Source organism: Hyperolius riggenbachi, chromosome 10 (genome assembly GCF_040937935.1).
Source record: "Hyperolius riggenbachi isolate aHypRig1 chromosome 10, aHypRig1.pri, whole genome shotgun sequence".
Taxonomy (NCBI): Eukaryota; Metazoa; Chordata; class Amphibia; order Anura; family Hyperoliidae; genus Hyperolius; species Hyperolius riggenbachi.
Window position 1 is genome coordinate 275671719 of NC_090655.1, and position 20754 is coordinate 275692472.

A 20754-nucleotide genomic window follows, 5' to 3' on the forward strand; every position below is an offset into this window, starting at 1 on the left:
GTTCCCAGCCTGCGACAATACCTCCGCTGGGCGGAAGTGATGCATTGCGCAATTCCGCCCAATGCAGAAGTTAGTACGCAACTGGACGCTTTACTCTGCCCCATACGCGTCGTCATGGCAACGCTTCGGCGCCTTTTGATGACGCGTACTAATGGCCGCATGCACTGTATGCGTGATCACAACTGCCCGCCCAGCACACAACCAATCAGGGGCGGTTCAGTCGCTATTTAAGCGGCCAGAGAACAACACCTAGGCACAAAGGCGCCAGGTGTGTTGCTGACAAATTGCTGGTAAGCTCCTTTTCCATTTACCTTCCAGTCTACCCTTACACTTGTTGTTACATTTGACCAACTAACCTTTTATGTATTAACCTCCCTGGCGGTTTATTTATTTTGTCAGGGAGGCTGCAATGTGGGTTTTTTTAATTTAAAAAAAAAATATTTCATGCAGCCAACTTAAAGTTGGCTGCATGAAAGCCCACTAGAGGGCGCTCCGGAAGCGTACTTTCGATCGCCCCCGGCAATCGAAAGTAACAAGATAGGCCGCAATGAGCGGCCTATCTTGTTTCGCTTTCCTCGTCGCCATGGCGACGAGCGGAGTGACGTCATGGACGTCAGTCGACGTCCTGACGTCAGAGCCGCCCGATCCAGCCCCTAGCGCCGGCCGGAACTGTTTGTTCCGGCTGCGCTGGGCTCGGGCGGCTGGGGGGACCCTCTTTCGCCGCTGCACGCGGCGGATCGCCGCGGAGCGGCGGCGATCGGGCAGCACACGCGGCTGGCAAAGTGCCGGCTGCGTGTGCTGCTTTTTTCAGAATGGAAATCGGCCCAGCAGGGCCTGAGCGGCGACCTCCGGCGGCATACCCCGAGCTCAGCTCGGGATTACCGCCAAGGAGGTTAACACACTTTACTCCACTATTGGCTTTATATAGTTATATATATATATATATATATATATATATATATACACACACAGTGGTGTGAAAAACTATTTGCCCCTTCCTGATTTCTTATTCTTTTGCATGTTTGTCACACTTAAATGTTTCTGCTCATCAAAAACCATTAACTATTAGTCAAAGATAACATAATTGAACACAAAATGCAGTTTTAAATGATGGTTTTTATTATTTAGTGATAAAAAAACCTCCAAATCTACATGGCCCTGTGTGAAAAAGTTATTGCCCCCCTTGTTAAAAAATAACTTAACTGTGGTTTATCACACCTGAGTTCAATTTCTGTAGTCACCCCCAGGCCTGATTAGTGCCACACCTGTTTCAATCAAGAAATCACTTAAATAGGAGCTATCTGACACAGAGAAGTAGACCAAAAGCACCTCAAAAGACATCATGCCAAGATCCAAAGAAATTCAGGAACAAATGAGAACAAAAGTACTGTAATTGAGATCTATCAGTCTGGTAAAGGTTATAAAGCCATTTCTAAAGCTTTGGGACTCCAGCGAACCACAGTGAGAGCCATTATCCACAAATGGCAAAAACATAGAACAGTGATGAATCTTCCCAGAAGTGGCTGGCCGACCAAAATTACCCCAAGAGCGCAGAGAAAACTCATCCGAGAGGCCACAAAAGACCCCAGGACAACATCTAAAGAACTGCAGGCCTCACTTGCCTCAATTAAGGTCAGTGTTCACGACTCCACTATAAGAAAGAGACTGGGCAAAAACGGCCTGCATGGCAGATATCCAAGGCGCAAACCACTTTTAAGCAAAAAGAACATTAAGGCTCATCTCAATTTTGCTAAAAAAAACATCTCAATGATCGCCAAGACTTTTGGGAAAATACCTTGTGGACCAACGAGACAAAAGTTGAACTTTTTGGAAGGTGCGTGTCCCGTTACATCTGGCGTAGAAGTAACACAGCATTTCAGCAAAAGAACATCATACCAACAGTAAAATATGGTGGTGGTAGTGTGATGGTCTGGGGTTGTTTAGCTGCTTCAGGACCTGGAAGGCTTGCTGTGATAGATGGAACCATGAATTCTACTGTCTTCCAAAAAATCCTGAAGGAGAATGTCCGGCCATCTGTTTGTCAACTCAAGCTGAAGCGATCTTGGGTGCTGCAGCAGGACAATGACCCAAAACACACCAGCAAATCCACCTCTGAATGACTGAAGAAAAACAAAATGAAGACTTTGGAGTGGCCTAGTCAAAGTCCTGACCTGAATCCTATTGAGATGATGTGGCATGACCTTAAAAAGGCGATTCATGCTAGAAAACCCTCAAATAAAGCTGAATTACAACAATTCTGCAAAGATTAGTGGGCCAAAATTCCTCCAGAGCGCTGTAAAAGACTTGTTGCAAGTTATCGCAAACGCTTGATTGCAGTTATTGCTGCTAAGGGTGGCCCAACCAGTTATTAGGTTCAGGAGGCAATTTCTTTTTCACACAGCTCCATGTAGGTTTGGAGTTTTTTTTCTGACTAAATAATAAAAACCATTATTTAAAACTGCATTTTGTGTTCAATTATGTTATCTTGAACAAATGGTTAACAGTTTTTGATGAGCAGAAACATTTAAGTGTGACAAACATGCAAAAGAATAAGAAATCAGGAAGGGGGCAAATAGTTTTTCACAGCACTGTATATGTATATATATATATATATATATATATATATATATATATATATATATATATATATATATATATATATATATATATATATATATATATATATATATACACACACACACACACGCAGAACCCTTGTACAGCACTTTTCAATGACTATCCACACCAACCAGTCTAGCTCCTCCCTCTCCCTCCAAATTATGCTCGTAACTATCTCCACATTTATCCCTTCCTTGCCACACAAACCCATACCATCCCTGCCGCTCCTCTCCCTCCCTCCAGTGAAAATAACCCCCACTTCTCCTCCACACCCCCTTGCAGTTTAAACGCACACTTATTCCCTCCTTGCCATTCAAACCCATATCTTCCCTGTCGCCCTCCCACCTCCCTCCAGTGAAAATAACCCCCACTTCTCCTTCACACTCCCTCTCAGCTTAAAACGCACACCCCAGAACAAAGAAACTAATGAATTTTTGAGCATGTTTGTCTGATCACATACCAATATGTGCCTTTTTTCCCTAATAGTGTACTCCTACCTCTACTGCCTGAAGAAGCGGGTTTATGCCTGCGAAACGCGTTGTATAAAAACCCTGGAGTGTACCAATAAATTTATTTTTGTTGTGCTACACAGTTTTTGTGTGTCTGCTTGGAGGGGGTAAGTCCACCACTGCCTCCTCAGCAATTTTTAAATATTTTAAATACTGTTTTTACCCTTTTGGCGCCTCTGTTCAGCTTATACTGTACCATATATCCACCCTTGGTGGAGGGGGATACCCCCTTTTTTCTTCCCGTCTACAGAGAGCGACTTCTTAATCCTGAGTGGGGACAGGTCAAACTCCTCACCTGCTTATACAGTGGTTGCCTGGAGGTAACCCGGGTTTGTGAGTATATATTTTTACTCCTTTCCATTATACCATTTTGCCTAGACTTACTACACCATATTGGGCTCTTGGTTCTCCCTCTTTTTATATAAGCTACACAGGATGCGCAACTGACAAGCTGTAGATGATGCGCAACTGACAAGCTGTAGATGATGCGCAACTGACAAGCTGTAGATGATACAAGCTATAGAAGATGCGCAACTGACAAGCTACGGAGGATGTGCAACTGACAAGCTACAGAGAGGAATGCTCATGCTAAGTAACAGAAGCACACAGCACTCTGCTTATGCCGGGGACACTCGGGGTGCAGGGACACAGAGGATCTGTCTGCCTTACATCCTGTTCTGCTTATGCCGGGGACACTCGGGGTGCAGGGACACAGAGGAGCTGTCTGCCTTACATTCTGTTCTGGTGGGCGGCAGCATGGTGGTAATCCTTTATTTAATGGGCATTACTGTAATCAGCTGCACACAATACGGGACACAGTGCACATAGCGGGGGACACACAGCGCTCTGCTTATGCCGGGGACACTTGGGGTGCAGGGACACAGAGGATCTGTCTGCCTTACATTCTGTTCTGGTGGGCAGCATGGTGGTAAGCCTTTATCTAATGGGCATTACCCTAATCAGCTGCACACAATACAGGACACAGGGCACATAGCGGGGGACACGCAGCCATTACTGCTCAGCCTAAATACATATATTGCAGTGGCTGGTAGACTCAGGGGCGGCACAATCACGTCAGTATCTGGTACAGCACATTATGCACGAGGGAGGGGGACACACACCGAGGTCTGCCATTGCCATCAATATATGTCATGGCTAACAACACAAGATGGGCCAACATCACTCCGCACATGGGGGGTACACAGAGGTCTGCCATGCATACTGCTCTGCTCTGGATGGGGAGGGGGGATCTTTCCTCGCACAGCCACAACTATACATGCATTTCTGTGCATTGTCTGCTGAATTGAAGCAAGTGAGTGTGCAGAATGTGGCACACATACCATTACATGTATAGATCTGCTTACAGTATACAGTAAGGCTCTGGTCACAGTGGGTCTTTGTAGCATAACAGCCGAGGTTTGCCACACTGCAATGCACCACCTATGTGATGTTCACAATGCAGCAGGTGTGTAGCAGTGTAATGGTGTCCACATAGATGTCCCCTGAATTTTATAGTCTCTGCTACCGCTGAGGTGTAAAGCAGAAGAGACCCGAGCCTCAATGTACTGCAGTGACTCCCAGATGCCCTGTGGCCAGTGCAATAGTCCTCTCCTAGGCTGACAATGCTTTAGCTGTAACTGGCAAAGCACAACAGTGCCTCTACTTTATGAGAAAGCTAAGGAGCGCTAACCTTCCACAGAAGCTGCTGGTTAATTACTACAGATGCCCTATAGAAAGCGGTCTGACCAACTGCATGCCGGCCTGGTACAACAGCTGCACCAAGGCTGCCAGAGAAGCCCTGCAGTGGGCTGTAATACCAGCAGAACTCATTATCGGCACTGAACTACCATCACTGGAACTCTTGTGCAGTAAAACCCCCATTATCCGGCACCAATGGGGATTGGCAAATGCCGGATAAGTGTAGTTTCTGGTTGCTTGAGGGTCAATGTCAAAAATAGGCCTAAATAAAAAAAAAAAAAAAAAAAACAGTACTATACCCCACACTATATACCAAACTCTGTATTAAAGTTGAAATACAGTAATTTAAAACAAACTTAAAGAGGATCTGTAACCTCAAAACATCCCCTGGGGGGTACTCACCTCGGGTGGGGGAAGCCTCCGGATCCTAACGAGGCTTCCCACGTCGTCCTCTGTCCCACGGGGGTCTCGCTGCAGCCCTCCGTACAGCCGTGACGTAATATTTACCTTCCTGGCTCCTGCGCAGGCGCTCTGACGGCTCCGAACTACACGGAAATACCCGATCGCCGTCGGGTCTGCTCTACTGCGCAGGCGCAAGTTGCCTGCGCAGTAGAGCGGACCCGACTGAGATCGGGTATTTCCGTGTAGTTCGGAGAGGAAAGCAGCCACAGCGCCCCCGCTGGAGCCAGCAAAGGTAAATATTGAAATTACAGTCGGGTCTGTCGCCGGCTGTTCAGAGGGCTGCAGCAAGACCCCCGTGGGACAGAGGACGGCGTGGGAAGCCTCATTAGGATCCGGAGGCTTCCCCCACCCGAGGTGAGTACCCCCCAGGGGATTTTTTGAGGTTACAGAGTCTCTTTAAGACAAAAGACAGACTTACCTTAATGTAACAGAGGATTATTACTGCATAAAGAACTGTAAAACAAGATTTATGTATCCTGCAAGGTCAGAATTTTTCCTTCCGGTTGCTGAGACTTCTGGATAACTGTATAAGACTCGCTGTATGAGAAGGGCTAAAATCATTATCAAGGACAACCCTCCCCCGGAAACGCCTTGCATGAGCTACTTCCATCAGGCAGACGTTTGGATCAATCTGCATACACACAAACAGACTGAAAACCAGCTTTTTCCCATCTGCCATAAACTTGCTAAACTCTGAATCCTCCCTGAAATGATTAACACTGTGTACAGATTGTTTAAATACTTGAAATATCTGGCATGCTTGTATAATTCCTCCATTTCCACCTTTGTTACTATCACTATGCGGTTTGTTCTTTAAGCTTAAGCACGCTCCATTAAGTTAATGGGCGCTTCTGTTTAATTGGCCCAATAGGCTTCCTGTCACATGACAGACAACCTATTGGTCCATGGCAAAGAAATGAACAGCGCCACTTAAAAACAGATAAGTGCCTACCTGCAAGAGAGTGCAAGCCCCACTTGTGGGATAAAATACACACTGAGCATACACATGACCTGTCTACCACTGGAGGATGTTGGTTTCCTGTAACAGCTTGCATGCAACTTGTTAAGTACTCGTCCCTCCCACTGCGGAGTCATCCTCATATGGGAGGGGACATAACTCTAACTAAATCCTAACCTATGCATATGCATAGCCTGGGTGCGCTACCAAGTAAAATCGAAAATTGCGCAAAAGGTGGACTAGTTTAATTCACCTCTAATGTAATTCACCTCTGATTGTAGGCCATTCGGAAGCGGCCTGGTGATGCGCTGATCTACCTTTTGCACAATTTTCAATTTTACTTGATTAGCCGCACCCAGGCTATGCATATACATAGGTTAGGATTTAGTTAGTGTTAGGTCCCCTCCCATATGAGGATGACTTCTCCGCAGTGGGAGGGACGAGTACTTAATAGGTTGCATGCAAGCTGTTACAGGAAACTAACATCCTCCTCCAGTGGTAGACAGGTCATGTGTATGCTCGGTGTGTATTATATCCCACAAGTGGGGCTTGCACTCTTTTGCAGGTGGGCACTTGCCTGTTTTTAAGTAGCGCTGTTCATTTCCTTGTTATGTACTAATTTAATTCGTTTTTGGTCAGCTGCTTCCATTTAGCAGCCTTGCTTTTGGTGTATATGCAGAGCTTCTGTTTGGGTTCAAGTTGCGTTTGTAGTTTCTGGGGGGGCTCAGCGCACCTCTGATTGGAGGCCATTCAGAGGCGGCCTGGTGTTGCGCTGATCCACCTTTTGTGCAACCTATTGGTCCAATCAAAGTGCTGGGATGTCATCCTGTGAAGCCAGGGGCTCAGGGCGGGTTCAGTGGTGCGCCCGTTAAGCTAATAGAGCATGTGTAAGTTAGCACTACCGCAGCATAGAGTGCGCTGGAGATATTTACCTTGCGCTCCTGTCATTAAGCTGCGCTGCTTTAGCATTGGCAACAGATAAACAGACGTTGGCAGACTAAACCAAGTTCAATAGTCAAGTAGTGTAGGTGGAAACCATTTACAGCATGAGGGTAATAATACACCTGCGCAGGAGATACTGCACTACAGAGGTGCTAGGAGGGTGCTGTACCCCTGCGGTGTTTGGAGGACCAGAGCTGACGCAGGGGAGTCTCTGCTGTCTGAGGGGTAGGATTACCGCAGGAGGGCAGGCTCAGCAGGGGAGGGATAGAGTTCAGCAGGAGGGCGGGCTCAGCAGGGGAGGGATAGAGTTCAGCAGGAGGGTGGGCTCATCAGGGGAGGGATAGAGTTCAGGAGGAGGGTGGGCTCAGCAGGGGAGGGATAGAGTTCAGCAGGAGGACGGGCTCAGCACGGAAGGGATAGAGTTCAGCGGTAGGAATGCTTGAAGGTGCTGTTTCGCATGTTTTGTTCTAGAGGATATGGTCCTATAATGGCGGCCCGATGGGAGGAGCTCAAAGAAGCGTTTGCCTAGGTGGGAGGGGTCATGCGAGATCTTGGTGGTGCTAGAGCTCATTCTTGCCATGTGGAAATTGGGGGGTTAGCAGGGATGATCCAATGATCTTTTCCACAGCGCTAATCACTCTTTGGAGTTTGTACCTGTCACTGGTAGAGATGGCCCAAACTGTTCGCCGGTGGACAGTTCCTGGTGAACTTGGGCTGTTGACTGTAAAACAGAGACACAGGGAGAGGGAAATCTCCTGTCCTCAGTTCAGTCTGGATGACTGGGAGCTTCTAATATCCCCACATCTGCAGCTCACAGCAGGTAAATAACAATGTTATATAGAACTTTCCTGGAGTCTCACATTCTTATTTTCACTTTAAGAAGGGTGTATCCTGACTCTGAATTATGCAAAGCAGCAAAATCAGTGTGATTTAAAATCTGATTCAAATAAAATGCAAACTGCACCACAAATAGTTACAGAATGAGTCTCTCAGTTATGTGGATTAGGAAGTTGCTGCAGAAAAAAGTTCCCAGAGGGATGAAGTCGCTGTAAATATTTTTCCGCTGCGCTCACCAACATCAAAGTGCCTAGAAAAAATAAACACACTTCACACAGCGTAACTCCGTCCTCAAAGTTGCACTCATAATACAAAGGCTCCACCATGAGGGATTTCTAGAGTACACCCTTCCACATGTGCATACAAACAGGCCCCCACCACCACCACCAGCAGAGACGGGGCTCAGCAGATAGTCGCCACCTCACAGACCGGGTGGATCTAGCGTGTCTGCAAATGTAAAAGCTGCCTCAGCCTGAACCCTCCACTCGCCCACTTCTCTTCAGATAAAGCAGGCTTTGTAACCCAAGTACATGTATAAAGTATAAATAAAGGACCATCGCATAATGCTGCACATACACCAGCTCCTCACGCTAATATAAAATTGCACTTACACCTCCAAGTCACAGCGTGACGTCAATCACCCGAGGAAAGGCCGGCCGGCATAGAGGAACTGTACAGCGGGAGCTGCCAGAGGGAAAAGTACTGAAGAGGGACGCCGCGTACCTGACCCCGAGTGCCCGGATGGGAGGCTGATCTTTGCCTGATATGTGCGCTGTGACTTGGAGGTGTAAGTGCAATTTTATATTAGCATGAGGAGCTGGTGTATGTGCAGCATTACATAATGGCCCTTTATTTATACTTTATACATGTACTTGGATTACAAAGCCTGCTTTATCTGAAGAGAAGTGGGCGAGTGGAGGGTTCATGCTAAGGCAGCTTTTACATTTGCAAACACGCTAGATCCACCTGGTCTGTGAGGTGGTGACTATCTGGTGAGCCCCGTCTCTGTTGGTGGTGGGGGGGGGGGCTGTTTGTATGCACATGTGGAAGGGTGTACTCTAGAAATCCCTCATGGTGGAGCCTTTGTATTATGAGTGCAAACGTTGAAGATGGAGTTACGCTGTGTGAAGTGTGTTTATTTTTTTCTAGGAACTTTGATGTTTGATGTTAAAATCTGCTTTATTTGGCCCCCAGCACAAACAAATAATGATAATTTCAGCACTCTTGTGTTATCAGGAGTGTTTGTTCAGTCAGATAAAAGTGTTTTGGCTTTTATTTACTCTGCAGTAGAGCCATGGCTGCGTATGACTGCAGATCCTGCCTCATTTGTATAGATAAAACACCTGGTTTATTAACCCTTACATTGGAAATGAAAAAGTAAACACAAAGCAAGTTCTAACTAGGCTCAGTACTATATGTACCCATATTTATCTCATCATGTCACTTCAGTTATAAACCAATGCACTAGCATGAAAAAAATGCTCAGCATTCTATGTAAGTATGGTAAAAAAAAAACAAAAAAAACAATGCATCAGAATATTTGTAGCCAATACATTTTACATACTCAACACAAGTGTCTGATATGCAGTGACTTATGCCAAAAATATTTCCCACACTCAGCACATGATTAGGGTTTCTCACCAGTGTGAGATCTCTCATGCCTGACAAGGTCTGATTTCTGTGCAAAACATTTCCCACACTCAGAACATGAATAGGGCTTCTCACCAGTGTGAGATCTCTCATGTATAACAAGGCGTGATTTACTCACAAAACATTTCTCACACTCAGCACATGAATAGGGCTTCTCACCAGTGTGAGATCTCTCATGACTGACAAGATATGATTTCTGAGCAAAACATTTCCCACACTCAGCACACGAATAGGGCTTTTCACCAGTGTGAGATCTCTCATGTTGGACAAGTTCTGATTTCCGTGCAAAACATTTCCCACACTCAGCACATGAATGAGGCTTCTCACCAGTGTGAGATCTCCCATGTTTGACAAGGACTGATTTCTGTGCAAAACATTTCCCACACTCAGCACATGAATAGGGCTTCTCACCAGTGTGAGATCTCCCATGTTGGACAAGGTCTGATTTCCATGCAAAACATTTCCCACACTCAGTACATGAATAGGGCTTCTCACCAGTGTGAGATCTCCCATGTTTGACAAGGCCTGATTTCTGTGCAAAACATTTCCCACACTCAGCACATGCATAGGGCTTCTCACCAGTGTGAGATCTCTCATGTGTAACAAGATGTGATTTACTCACAAAACATTTCTCACACTCAGCACATGAATAAGGCTTCTTACCACTATGAAATCTCTCATGTGTGACAAGATAGAATTTATGAGCAAAACATTTACCACACTCAGCACATGAATAAGGCTTCTCACCAGTGTGCAGTCTCTCATGGCTGACAAGGTAGGATTTGCTAGCAAAACATTTCCCACACTCAGCACATGAATAGAGCTTCTCGCCAGTGTGTGATCTCTCATGCCTGACAAGATGAGCTTTACTCACACAATATTTCCCACACTCAGCACATGAATAGGGCGTCTCACCAGTATGAGATCTCTCATGTTGGACAAGGTCTGATTTCCATGAAAAACATTTCCCACACTCAGCACATGAATAGGGCTTCTCACCAGTATGAGATCTCTCATGCCTGACAAGGTCTGATTTCTGTCCAAAACATTTCCCACACTCAGCACATGAATAGGGCTTTTCACCAGTGTGAGATCTCTCATGCCTGACAAGAAATGATTTACTCACAAAACATTTCCCACACTCAGCACATGAATAGGGCTTCTCACCAGTGTGAAATCTCTCATGCCTGACAAGATTTGATTTCTCAGTAAACCATTTCTCACACGTGGAACAGAAATAGAATCCTCCAGCAGGGGGAGAGCTGTGCTGGGTATGAGGCCCCTCAGGGTTAGACAGGTGAGGTGAGTCTGGAGGAATATTTGGGGTAACCAGGATATCTGCAGGAGACTCTTGTCCAGTGACATCATCCGTTGTACAGTCTGTGGATACAGAGAGACGAGTCTCTGAGAGGTTCCTGATGCTGGGACTCCGCGCTGCAAATAGAGAAACATCATCACTTCCTGTTAGAGAATTCTGAGGGGAGGAACAATTATCATTAGGGATGAAAGGAAAGAGGATGGTCGGCACTGCTGTACAGCTTCCTTTATTTGGCAATGTGCAGACAAGTAGGCTGTGTGTTACATCATCACCTCACAGTCCATAAGAAGAGACTAAACAGGTACCGGTGCGGGGGTGGATAATGGTGGGTGCTGGTTGCTGGGAGCCTGACGGCAGTTTCACTCACAAGCGCTTCTTCGGAGGCTATAACTAGGGGGCGGGGCTATATCTGCTCTAGTTGGAGAAAGTGCTTTACTGTAATAGTAACCTGCAATCCAAGATTACAGTGTGGGGAGGTCAGGGAGAGCAAGGCCAAACAACACGGCCGCTATTCCTAATGGAATTACAAGTCCTGCTGCAACAGCTGATTATACAAGCCACTAACATAATATCCCATGATGAATATAGGTCAGGCCATGCAGAGCAGAGAATCTGGCTGACCTCGTCCTCATATACAACAAGGACTGCCTGATTAGGGGAAGCCGGGGTTAGGAAGGTTTAACAGTTATTTAAAAAGTAACCTTTATTTTAATGTAAAAGAAGCAGGGAGATTGACCATTAGAGGATGGGCTACAGTGACATTCAGGGAGAACTGGGGAGGAGATTGTGTCTCAGAAGTTCAGCAGAATAGGTGCCGTCTCTATTCCTGATTCTCTCCTCTCTCACTTCAATTCAACAGTTACTATTTGTTTTAACAATAATAATTTATTGAAAAAGTCAGTAATACAAATAAACAGGAAACAGCCCGATGAAATGATGTTATGAAACAGCATAGTACAAGTACCATGTTAGATTAAAGTGGTCTAACACCCAGCATTTCAACTTTGCTTTAAAAGATTGCTTACAGCTTAGAAACTATTATGCCAGATTTTTTTTTGTGTAGCAGAAATTCACTGAATGGATTAAACATGACATTTTAGTGTTGCATTTAGCTAGAAATCCTCCTCCGTGCTGAGGTTTAGATACAAATGTATCTATTTACAATGTAAATAAACAAACAACTCTCTGAGAGAGCACGGAGGGCTTCCCAGACAGGCTTTTCAGAGGTCTATTTGCATTCCAAACAAAGATACATTTGTATCTAAACCTAAGCACGGATGCGGATTTCTAGCTAAATGCAAAACTAAAATGTCATGTTTAACCCATTCAATGAATTTCTGCTAATAAAAAAATCTGGAATAATAGTTTCTATGCTGTAAGCAATCTTTTAAAGCAAAGTTGTAATGCTGGGTGTTAGACCGCTTTAACCATTTCAGCCCACAGGTATTTTTCACCTTATGGACGAGAGGAATTTTCACCTGTCAGCGCTCTTCCTATTCATTCTCCAATAGCTTTATCACTGCTTATCACAACAAAATGATCTATACCTTGTTTTTTCTGCCACCAATTGGGCTTTCTTTGGGTGGTACATTATGCTAAGAATTATTTTATTCTAAATGCATTATGATGGGAATAAAAAAAAAAAAAAGGAAAAATGCATTATGTTTCAGTTTTTAGCCATTATAGTTTTAAAATAATTCACGCTACCATAATTAAAATCCACACATTTTATTTGGCCATTTGACCCGGCTATTGTTAATGTTAAAATTGTATCCCTAGTACAATGTATGGTGACAATATTTTATTTGGAAATAAAGGTGCATTTTTTCTGTTTTACATCCATCACTATTTTTTAGCCCAATATTTAATAATTATATGCTCTCTTGCCATAGATATTATTCTTTTTTTTCCCCTAAAGCCAGTAGGTGTAATTTACTATTTGGCCACGAGATGTTCCCGCTGAGCAAAAATCCTATTAGGGCACTTAGTACGCTAATAAGATACAATGAATCATTACATTGCAACTAGGGGAAGTGATGTAGGCTTCCATCGGAAGTCTCTGATCACAGTGGCGGCGGGAGATTATGAATGGAAATATTGTTTCCATTCATAAATTGAACTATCTGTGGTGGAAACCGGCAGAAATCAGCGGCGGGAGATAGCGCGGCAGCTGTATGTAAAAAACAAACAAAAGAACAAAAAAGTGTTTATTCTGGGCGGACATGCTCGGATTGGCACGTCCCCTGCAGCCAATCCTCTCTGCTAGCAGCAGCAGCGAGATCGCCTGCAGACCACCCAACCTGCAGGGACGTGACTAGCGCCTCCCTGTGTCTCTAGCAGCTGCTGCTGCGGACATGAAGCTCACGTCTGCGTGGCTGAAATGGTTAATGGGGATAAAAAGAAAAGGATGATCAGAAAGGATCCCGAAGAGAAAACAGAGTACAAACAAAGGGAGACAACTTAATACCGGCAATAAGGATAAACCACTTGTATGTATGCTCCTAATGTAGTACAAACAGCTACTAATTACATGCTATAAAACACAATGGTGTTGATTCACTAACTATAGCGCTGCCAAACAGCGAGACTAAACTACTGTTACAAGCGCACTGAATATTTCCTCTGTGCACGCTACACGCACTAGTGGCAGAATAGTGTGTGTTACTTAGCAACGGCCACTGCCTTGATTTGCCGCACGGTAGTGATGTATTGCACCCCGATACTTCACTATAGCGGCCGTTCTCCTTGAATGTTGCTGTTGCCAATCCTCAAATGGCCAATCTACCTGCTTCTTTTACATTAAAATAAAGGTTACTTTTTAAATAACTGATAAAAGTTCCCATCCCCGGCTTCCCCTAATAGCTAACAGCACTATAGCCACAACTCATTAAGATCATTCTGGTGATAATAAGGCAAGTGGAAACATCATCACACATCAATCTGTATCGAGTTAATTCACTAAAGAAGCTTGTCTTATTAACATGTAGTGATAAGCTTTCACAGTGAGAGTGCTGTCTTATCACTCCAGTCCTGAAGTTTTCACCTTTGTAGTTATTCTCACATGCAGTAGGTAGGGAGGGGAGGAGAACACACAAGGAGGATGCAGCTCTACCCACTGCTGCCAGGGCGATTTCAGTGTGAGTGTGTGTGTGTGTGTGTGTGTGTGTGTGTGTGTGTGTGTGTGTGTGTGTGTGTGTACGTGTGTGTGTGCGTGTGTGTGTACGTGTGTGTGTACGTGTGTGTGTGTACGTGTGTGTGTGTACGTGTGTGTGTGTGTACGTGTGTGTGTGCGTGTGTGTGTACGTGTGTGTGTACGTGTGTGTGTGTACGTGTGTGTGTGTACGTGTGTGTGTGTGTACGTGTGTGTACGTGTGTGTGTACGTGTGTGTGTACGTGTGTGTGTACGTGTGTGTGTACATGTGTGTGTATCCTTGGTGTCTCTCTCCCTCCCTCTCTGTGTTATGCTGAGCATGTTTATTCAGCTTCCTTGGTCGCCCATGGTGAGGCCTATTCGGAGTGGAACCTGTCCTATTAAACCTCTGTATGGTCTTGGCCACCATGCTGCAGCTCAGTGTCAGGGTGTTGGCAATCATCTTATAGCCTAGGCTATCTTTATGTGGAGCAATAATTCTTTTTTCAGCTCCTCAGAGAGTTCTCTGCCATGAGGAGCCATGCTGAGCTTCCAGTGACCAGTATGAGGGAGTGTGAGAGCTATAATACCAAATGTACCACACCTGCTCCCCATTCACACCTGAGACCTTGTAACACTAACCAGTCACATGACCTCAGGGAGGGAAAGGGCCGGAACCAATTCCCTTCCTCTTCTAAGTTCTCTCCTAGGACATCATTTTTCATGTTATACTTAAAATAACTTCTCAACACTCTGCAAATTAAGAAGTACTGAAAAATAATTTGTAAGTAGCTGATGGCCTGGTGTTGCCCGGGTATGTATTTGGCTGGTGTTGACTGCAACCACTTTTTCTAACCCTAACACATGATTACTCAATGACCAAGTTTGTGAGCTTTGCAGTCTTTGGCATCAATAATCTGCATTGAAATGAAACAAATCTGATTGGCTGTTTGTGGCACCACCCCTTTTCTGAATTTAAACCCCAGTCACCCAATGACCAACTGGACCAGGCTTGAGGCTTGTGCCATTAACAGTGCAGGAATGGCAGCAATTAAATATTCACCTTAAAAATCAATAGGTGAATTTTGATTGGCTTTTGTAGGCTCCACCCACTTTTCTGAATATAAACCCCAGTCACCCAGTGACCAACTGTGCAAAGTTTGAGAAGCCTGCCATTAGCAGTGTAAGAATGGCTGCAGTTTACATTTATCCCAGTGAAATTTGTATTTGTCTCCGCCCACTTTTTGGTTATGGGGATAAAAAGTAACCTATATGTTATTCCAGGTGATGTACTATGTGTGGGACAAATTCCATTCAAATCCGATCATCCAGTTTTGTGTGATCGAGTAACAAACATCCAAACTGTCACATTTGTAATCTTAGTAAGATTTTTTGTTGCTTGCTGGTGGCTTAAAAGGCCATTTATTGATAAGATATGAAAATATCACCAAGGAGAAAACTTCGGGGAAAAAGTGAATTGGATTGGGCCCTGAAATGTCTAATTGAATAGAATTTTGACATTTGTCACTTAGGGGTGTCCTCACTTTTGTTGCCAGCGGATTAGACATTAATGGCTGTGTGTTGAGTTATGTTGGTGGGACAGCAAATTTACACCATTATACAAGCTGTACACTGACTGCTTTACATTTTATCAAAGGGGCAGATTCATGAAACTGTGGTAATATTACCACACATACTGAGAGGAAGATGATCTATACTGTGCCCAGCAGGGACATATTTGTTACTCAGTTTAGTAAGGCTATTGGGTATCTATTTATTTATCACTCACCAATTCTCATCTCTGCAATAATGTCTTCCTCCTTACATGCTCTCATCACATCCCCCTCCTCCATAGACTGCTGATCACTCCTCACATATGCCTCTTCTTCTTCCTCTTTACTTGTCCTCATCATGTCTCCCTCCTCCATAGACTGCTGATCACTCCTCACATACGTCTCTTCTTCCTCTTTCTTTATCCCCATCATGTCACCCTCCTCCATAGACTGCTGATCACTCTTCACATACGTCTCTTCTTCTTCCTCTTTCTTTATCCTCATCACGTCCCTCTCCTCCATAGACTGCTGATCACTTCTCACATACATCTCTTCTTCTTCCTCTTTCTTTATCCTCATCATGTCTCCCTCCTCCATAGACTGCTGATCACTCCTCACATATGTCTCTTCTTCTTCCTCTTTCTTTATCCTCATCACGTCCCCCTCCTCCATAGACTGCTGATCACTCCTCACATACGTCTCTTCTCCCTCTTTCTGTATCCTCATCATGACACCCTCCTCCATAGACTGCTGATCACTCCTCACATACGTCTCTTCTTCTTCCTCTTTCTTTATCCTCATCATGTCACCCTCCTCCATAGACTGCTGATCACTCCTCACATACGTCTCTTCTTCCTCTTTCTTTATCCCCATCATGTCACCCTCCTCCATAGACTGCTGATCACTCCTCACATACGTCTCTTCTTCTTCCTCTTTCTTTATCCTCATCACGTCCCTCTCCTCCATAGACTGCTGATCACTTCTCACATACATCTCTTCTTCTTCCTCTTTCTTTATCCTCATCATGTCTCCCTCCTCCATAGACTGCTGATCACTCCTCACATATGTCTCTTCTTCTTCCTCTTTCTTTATCCTCATCATGTCATCCTCCTCCATAGGCTGCTGATCACTCCTCACATACGCCTCTTCTTCTTCCTCTTTCTTTATCCTCATCACGTCCCCCTCCTCCATAGACTGCTGATCACTCCTCACATATATATCTTCTTCTTCCTCTTTACTTGTCCTCATCACGTCACTCTCCTCCATAGACTGCTGATCACTCCTCACATACATCTCTTCTTCTTCCTCTTTCTTTATCCTCATCATGTCTCCCTCCTCCATAGACTGCTGATCACTCCTCACACACGTCTCTTCTTCTTCCTCTTTCTTTATCCTCATGTCACCCTCCTCCATAGACTGCTGATCACTCATCACATATGTTTCTTCTTCTTCCTCTTTATGTGTCCCCATCATGTCACCCTCCTCCATAGACTGCTGATCACTCCTCACATATGTCTCCTCTTCTTGCTCTTTAACCACAGCACTTACATGTATCAGTTCTCCACCCTAATCACACAAAATAAGAAGCACTTAATAATGTGACCACAGATAACAGCATTGACAACAGGAAACAATGTCACAGTTTGGGGTCTCTAATGACACTCAGTTCCACCTACCTGATAATAGTGGGGGGTGGGGGGATCTTCCTGTAGACAACCCCAGGAATAAAGAGGACCTGTACATCTCTCTGGTGGGTTCCTGTTACTGGATCGATCTATAGGAAACACACACTGACTGAATATCCTCTCGGTCATGTGACTCTGGTCATGTGATCCATAAAGGATGCTGCTGCCTTTAGTTAAATAATAAGGGAATAATAATCTAGGTTATACGGCTGTCAGTGGTGAAACTACCAATACAGGATCGCCCTCCCCCAGCACTCCCCATTGCTGTCACTTGTGGGTGGTGGGGACATGCAGAGTATTGCAGGAAAGCATAATAAGCTGGTTTATAGCTACCTCTGTGCACTATACTCACAGCATGCTGCAGTCTTGTCCTCCCTCTGCCTTCTCTCCAGCTGGCCTCCTCTCCTCACATCCCCCCTCCCACTGTTACCATTCCTGTAATGTTACAGCAGTGCTGGTAGTGGTAGATGGATGAGGATATGAGGAGAGGGAGAGACTGAGGCTAATGGGAGCAGAGGACTGGAGCACACTGTGACAGCTAGCTATAAACCAATATAATCCTTCCTTTTACTACTCTGCATGGAGGTGGGGGAAGGGAGCAATACTGGAGTGTGGGCATGGCTATACTGGGAAATAAATGTCATTACTGGGGTGGGGAACATTACATACTGGAGGATAATGGCAATGCTGGGGGACACAGGGGGGGCATGGCTATACTGGGGGAGAAATGGGATTACTGGGGTGGGGGACATTACATACTGGAGGATAATGGCAATGCTGGGGGACACAGGGGGACATGGCTATACTGGGGGAGAAATGGCATTACTGGGGTGGGGGATATTACATACTGGAGGATAATGGTAATGCTGGGGGACACAGGGGGGGCATGGCTGTACTGGGAAAGAAATGTCATTACTGGGGTGGGGGACATTACATACTGGAGGATAATGGCAATTCTGGGAGACACAGGGGGGACATGGCTATACTGGGGGAGAAATGGGATTACTGGGGTGGGGGACATTACATACTGGAGGATAATGGCAATGCTGGGGGACACAGGGGGACATGGCTATACTGGGAAAGAAATGGCATTACTGGGGTGGGGGACATTACATACTGGAGGATAATGGCAATGCTGGGGAACATAGGGGTGACATGGCTATACTGGGAAAGAAATGCCATTACTGGGGTGGGGGGACATTACATACTGGAGGATAATGGCAATGCTGGGAGACACAGGGGGACATGGCTATACTGGGAAAGAAATGGCATTACTGGGGTGGGGGACATTACATACTGGAGGATAATGGCAATGCTGGGGGACACAGGGGGGACATGGCTATACTGGGGAAGAAATGGCATTACTGGGGTGGGGGACATTACATGCTGGAAGATAATGCAGTGTTCTCCCCAGGCTCTTTTAGCCGGGTGCTCCACCCAGCTAGTTTTGGTGACCACCCGGCTGTCATCGGCTCACCTCCTCCTATGCTGTAAGCAGAGTTGCTCACAGAATCACTGGCCCTGCATTCTCATCTCGCCCAACCCGGCTACTTTTTCATGCCACCCGGCTACTGTTTCATGCCACCCGGCTGGAAAATATTTCTGGGGAGAACACTGATAATGGCAATGCTGGGGGACACAGGGGGACATGGCTATACTGGGGAGGAATGGCATTACTGGGGTGGTGGACATTACATACTGGAGGATACTGACAATGCTGGGGGACACAGGGGAACATGGCTATACTGGGAGAGCAATGGCATTACTGGGGTGGGAGACATTACATACTGGAGGATAATGGCAATGCTGGGGGACACAGGGGAACATGGCTATACTGGGAGAGCAATGGCATTACTGGGGTGGGAGACATTACATACTGGAGGATAATGGCAATGCTGGGGGACATGGGGTGGGCGTGGCTATAATGGTAAAGAAATGGCATTACTGGGGTGAGGAATTGATACATTTGTCCAATTGCTCAACCGCAGCATAAATTGAAAACACTAGTGAGTTGCCCAGTCAGCACCCGGGCCCTGAAAAGGTGCAGGAAACATACATAAAATCAATAACAACTGAGTCTCGACCTGAATTTAAAGGCTATAAAAATCTCAAATTATTATTGTATCACAGAGTAAAAGCAGAATGTTGTTTCGGCACACAGGCCTTTGTGAAGTGCATGAATGAACTGAAGGGACAGGGATATGGAGGCTGCCATATTTATTTCCTGTTACACAATACCAGTTGCCTGGCATCCTGCTGATCCTCTGCCTCTAATACTTTTAGCCCCAGACACTGAACAAGCATGCAGCAGATCAGGTGTTTCTGGCATTATAGTCAGAATCTGCAGCCAAATAGATCAGCAGGGCTGCCAGGCAACTGGTATTGCTTACCAGGAAATAAATATGGCAGCACCCATATTCTTCTCACTACAAGTGGTCCTTTTATTTGTTACACCGGATACAAATCCTGCAATAAATCTGCATTGTGCCAACTTCATGCTTTCATGGAAGCAGACATTTTGATAACATCCTATGTTTAAAAATTAGCTGCTCTCCCGTGCAGAGAAGATTCCTGAGCTGACACAGCTGAGAGATCAAATTACAACTTGTGATTAGTCACAGATGAGGGGGAGTTAGTAGACAGGCTAAACTCTCTTAATACATACAGGGTGCATTTCTCTATGTTTTCCTCCTGTCCTGTGTAAGAGTTCAGGTCCACTATAAATGAAATCTGCACTAGGAGCAGCGGCTGGATAGTGTACTGGATATAGGAAACAGAAGGATCGGACCAGCACCATATAGGTTACATCATTCATTTACATAAATAGGATAGAGAGTGTGCTGGGGTAACACAAATAGCACAACACAAGAGAAAGTACCCTGTATAGCTCCACACTGACCGCAACAATAAATCCAAAATATCTATTATCAAATTACAGTCCAACCCAATTATATGCAATGAAAAAATTCAGAAAAGGTGAATTGAGTGGTGTCCTAAATCAGTAATCAAAATACAAAATCACAGGTCCTCCTCATCCAAAGTGTTATATATGCAATGTAAACAAATCACACGTGATAAACATCAATTAAAAAAAATCAATATTGCTCAAAAAATGAAAAATCAAAATATGCGAGATAGAAAATCCAGCAAAAATAATCAGCAAATCAGGTGAACAAGTGTCACAATTGCCCCAGAAGGGGTAAATAGCAATAATGTTAGATAAAGATAAACATCTATAATGTAAAGTGCAATGGCAGCAATAAAGAATAAAAAGTAAAGTGCTCACGTGTAATCAGGGCTGTGGAGTCGGTACAAAAATCTTCCGACTCCTCAGGTTAGGATTCCACCGACTCCGACTCCTCTAACTTGCATATTACAATCTTGTTGATTGAA

The 20754-nt window shown here is 45.0% G+C and overlaps 1 protein-coding gene and 1 pseudogene across 1 annotated transcript; both read right to left on the reverse strand.

Annotated features, from left to right (window-relative positions):
- Positions 1–9589: 9589 nt before the first annotated feature.
- Positions 9590–20754, reverse strand: part of LOC137537222 (zinc finger protein 420-like) — a 74783-nt pseudogene continuing 63618 nt past the window's right edge.
- Positions 11130–17490, reverse strand: LOC137535866 (trichohyalin-like). The gene is made up of 3 exons (XM_068257746.1): positions 17353–17490; positions 15913–17242; positions 11130–11149 (listed from the first exon to the last, which is right to left on the reverse strand). Exons 1-3 carry the CDS (start codon positions 17488–17490, stop codon positions 11130–11132), a joined length of 1488 nt encoding a protein of 495 aa, XP_068113847.1.

Bases quoted from the DNA above. Each gene is read 5' to 3' on its own strand.
- LOC137535866 (XM_068257746.1), bottom strand. From the start codon at position 17,490: ATGACCGAGAGGATATTCAGTCAGTGTGTGTTTCCTATAGATCGATCC. The intron at 17,243-17,352 runs GTAGGTGGAACT...TTGTGTGATTAG, and splicing joins CCACCCCCCACTATTATCAG to GGTGGAGAACTGATACATGT. The intron at 11,150-15,912 runs GTGAGTGATAAA...TCCTCCCCTCAG, and splicing joins TATTGCAGAGATGAGAATTG to AATTCTCTAACAGGAAGTGA.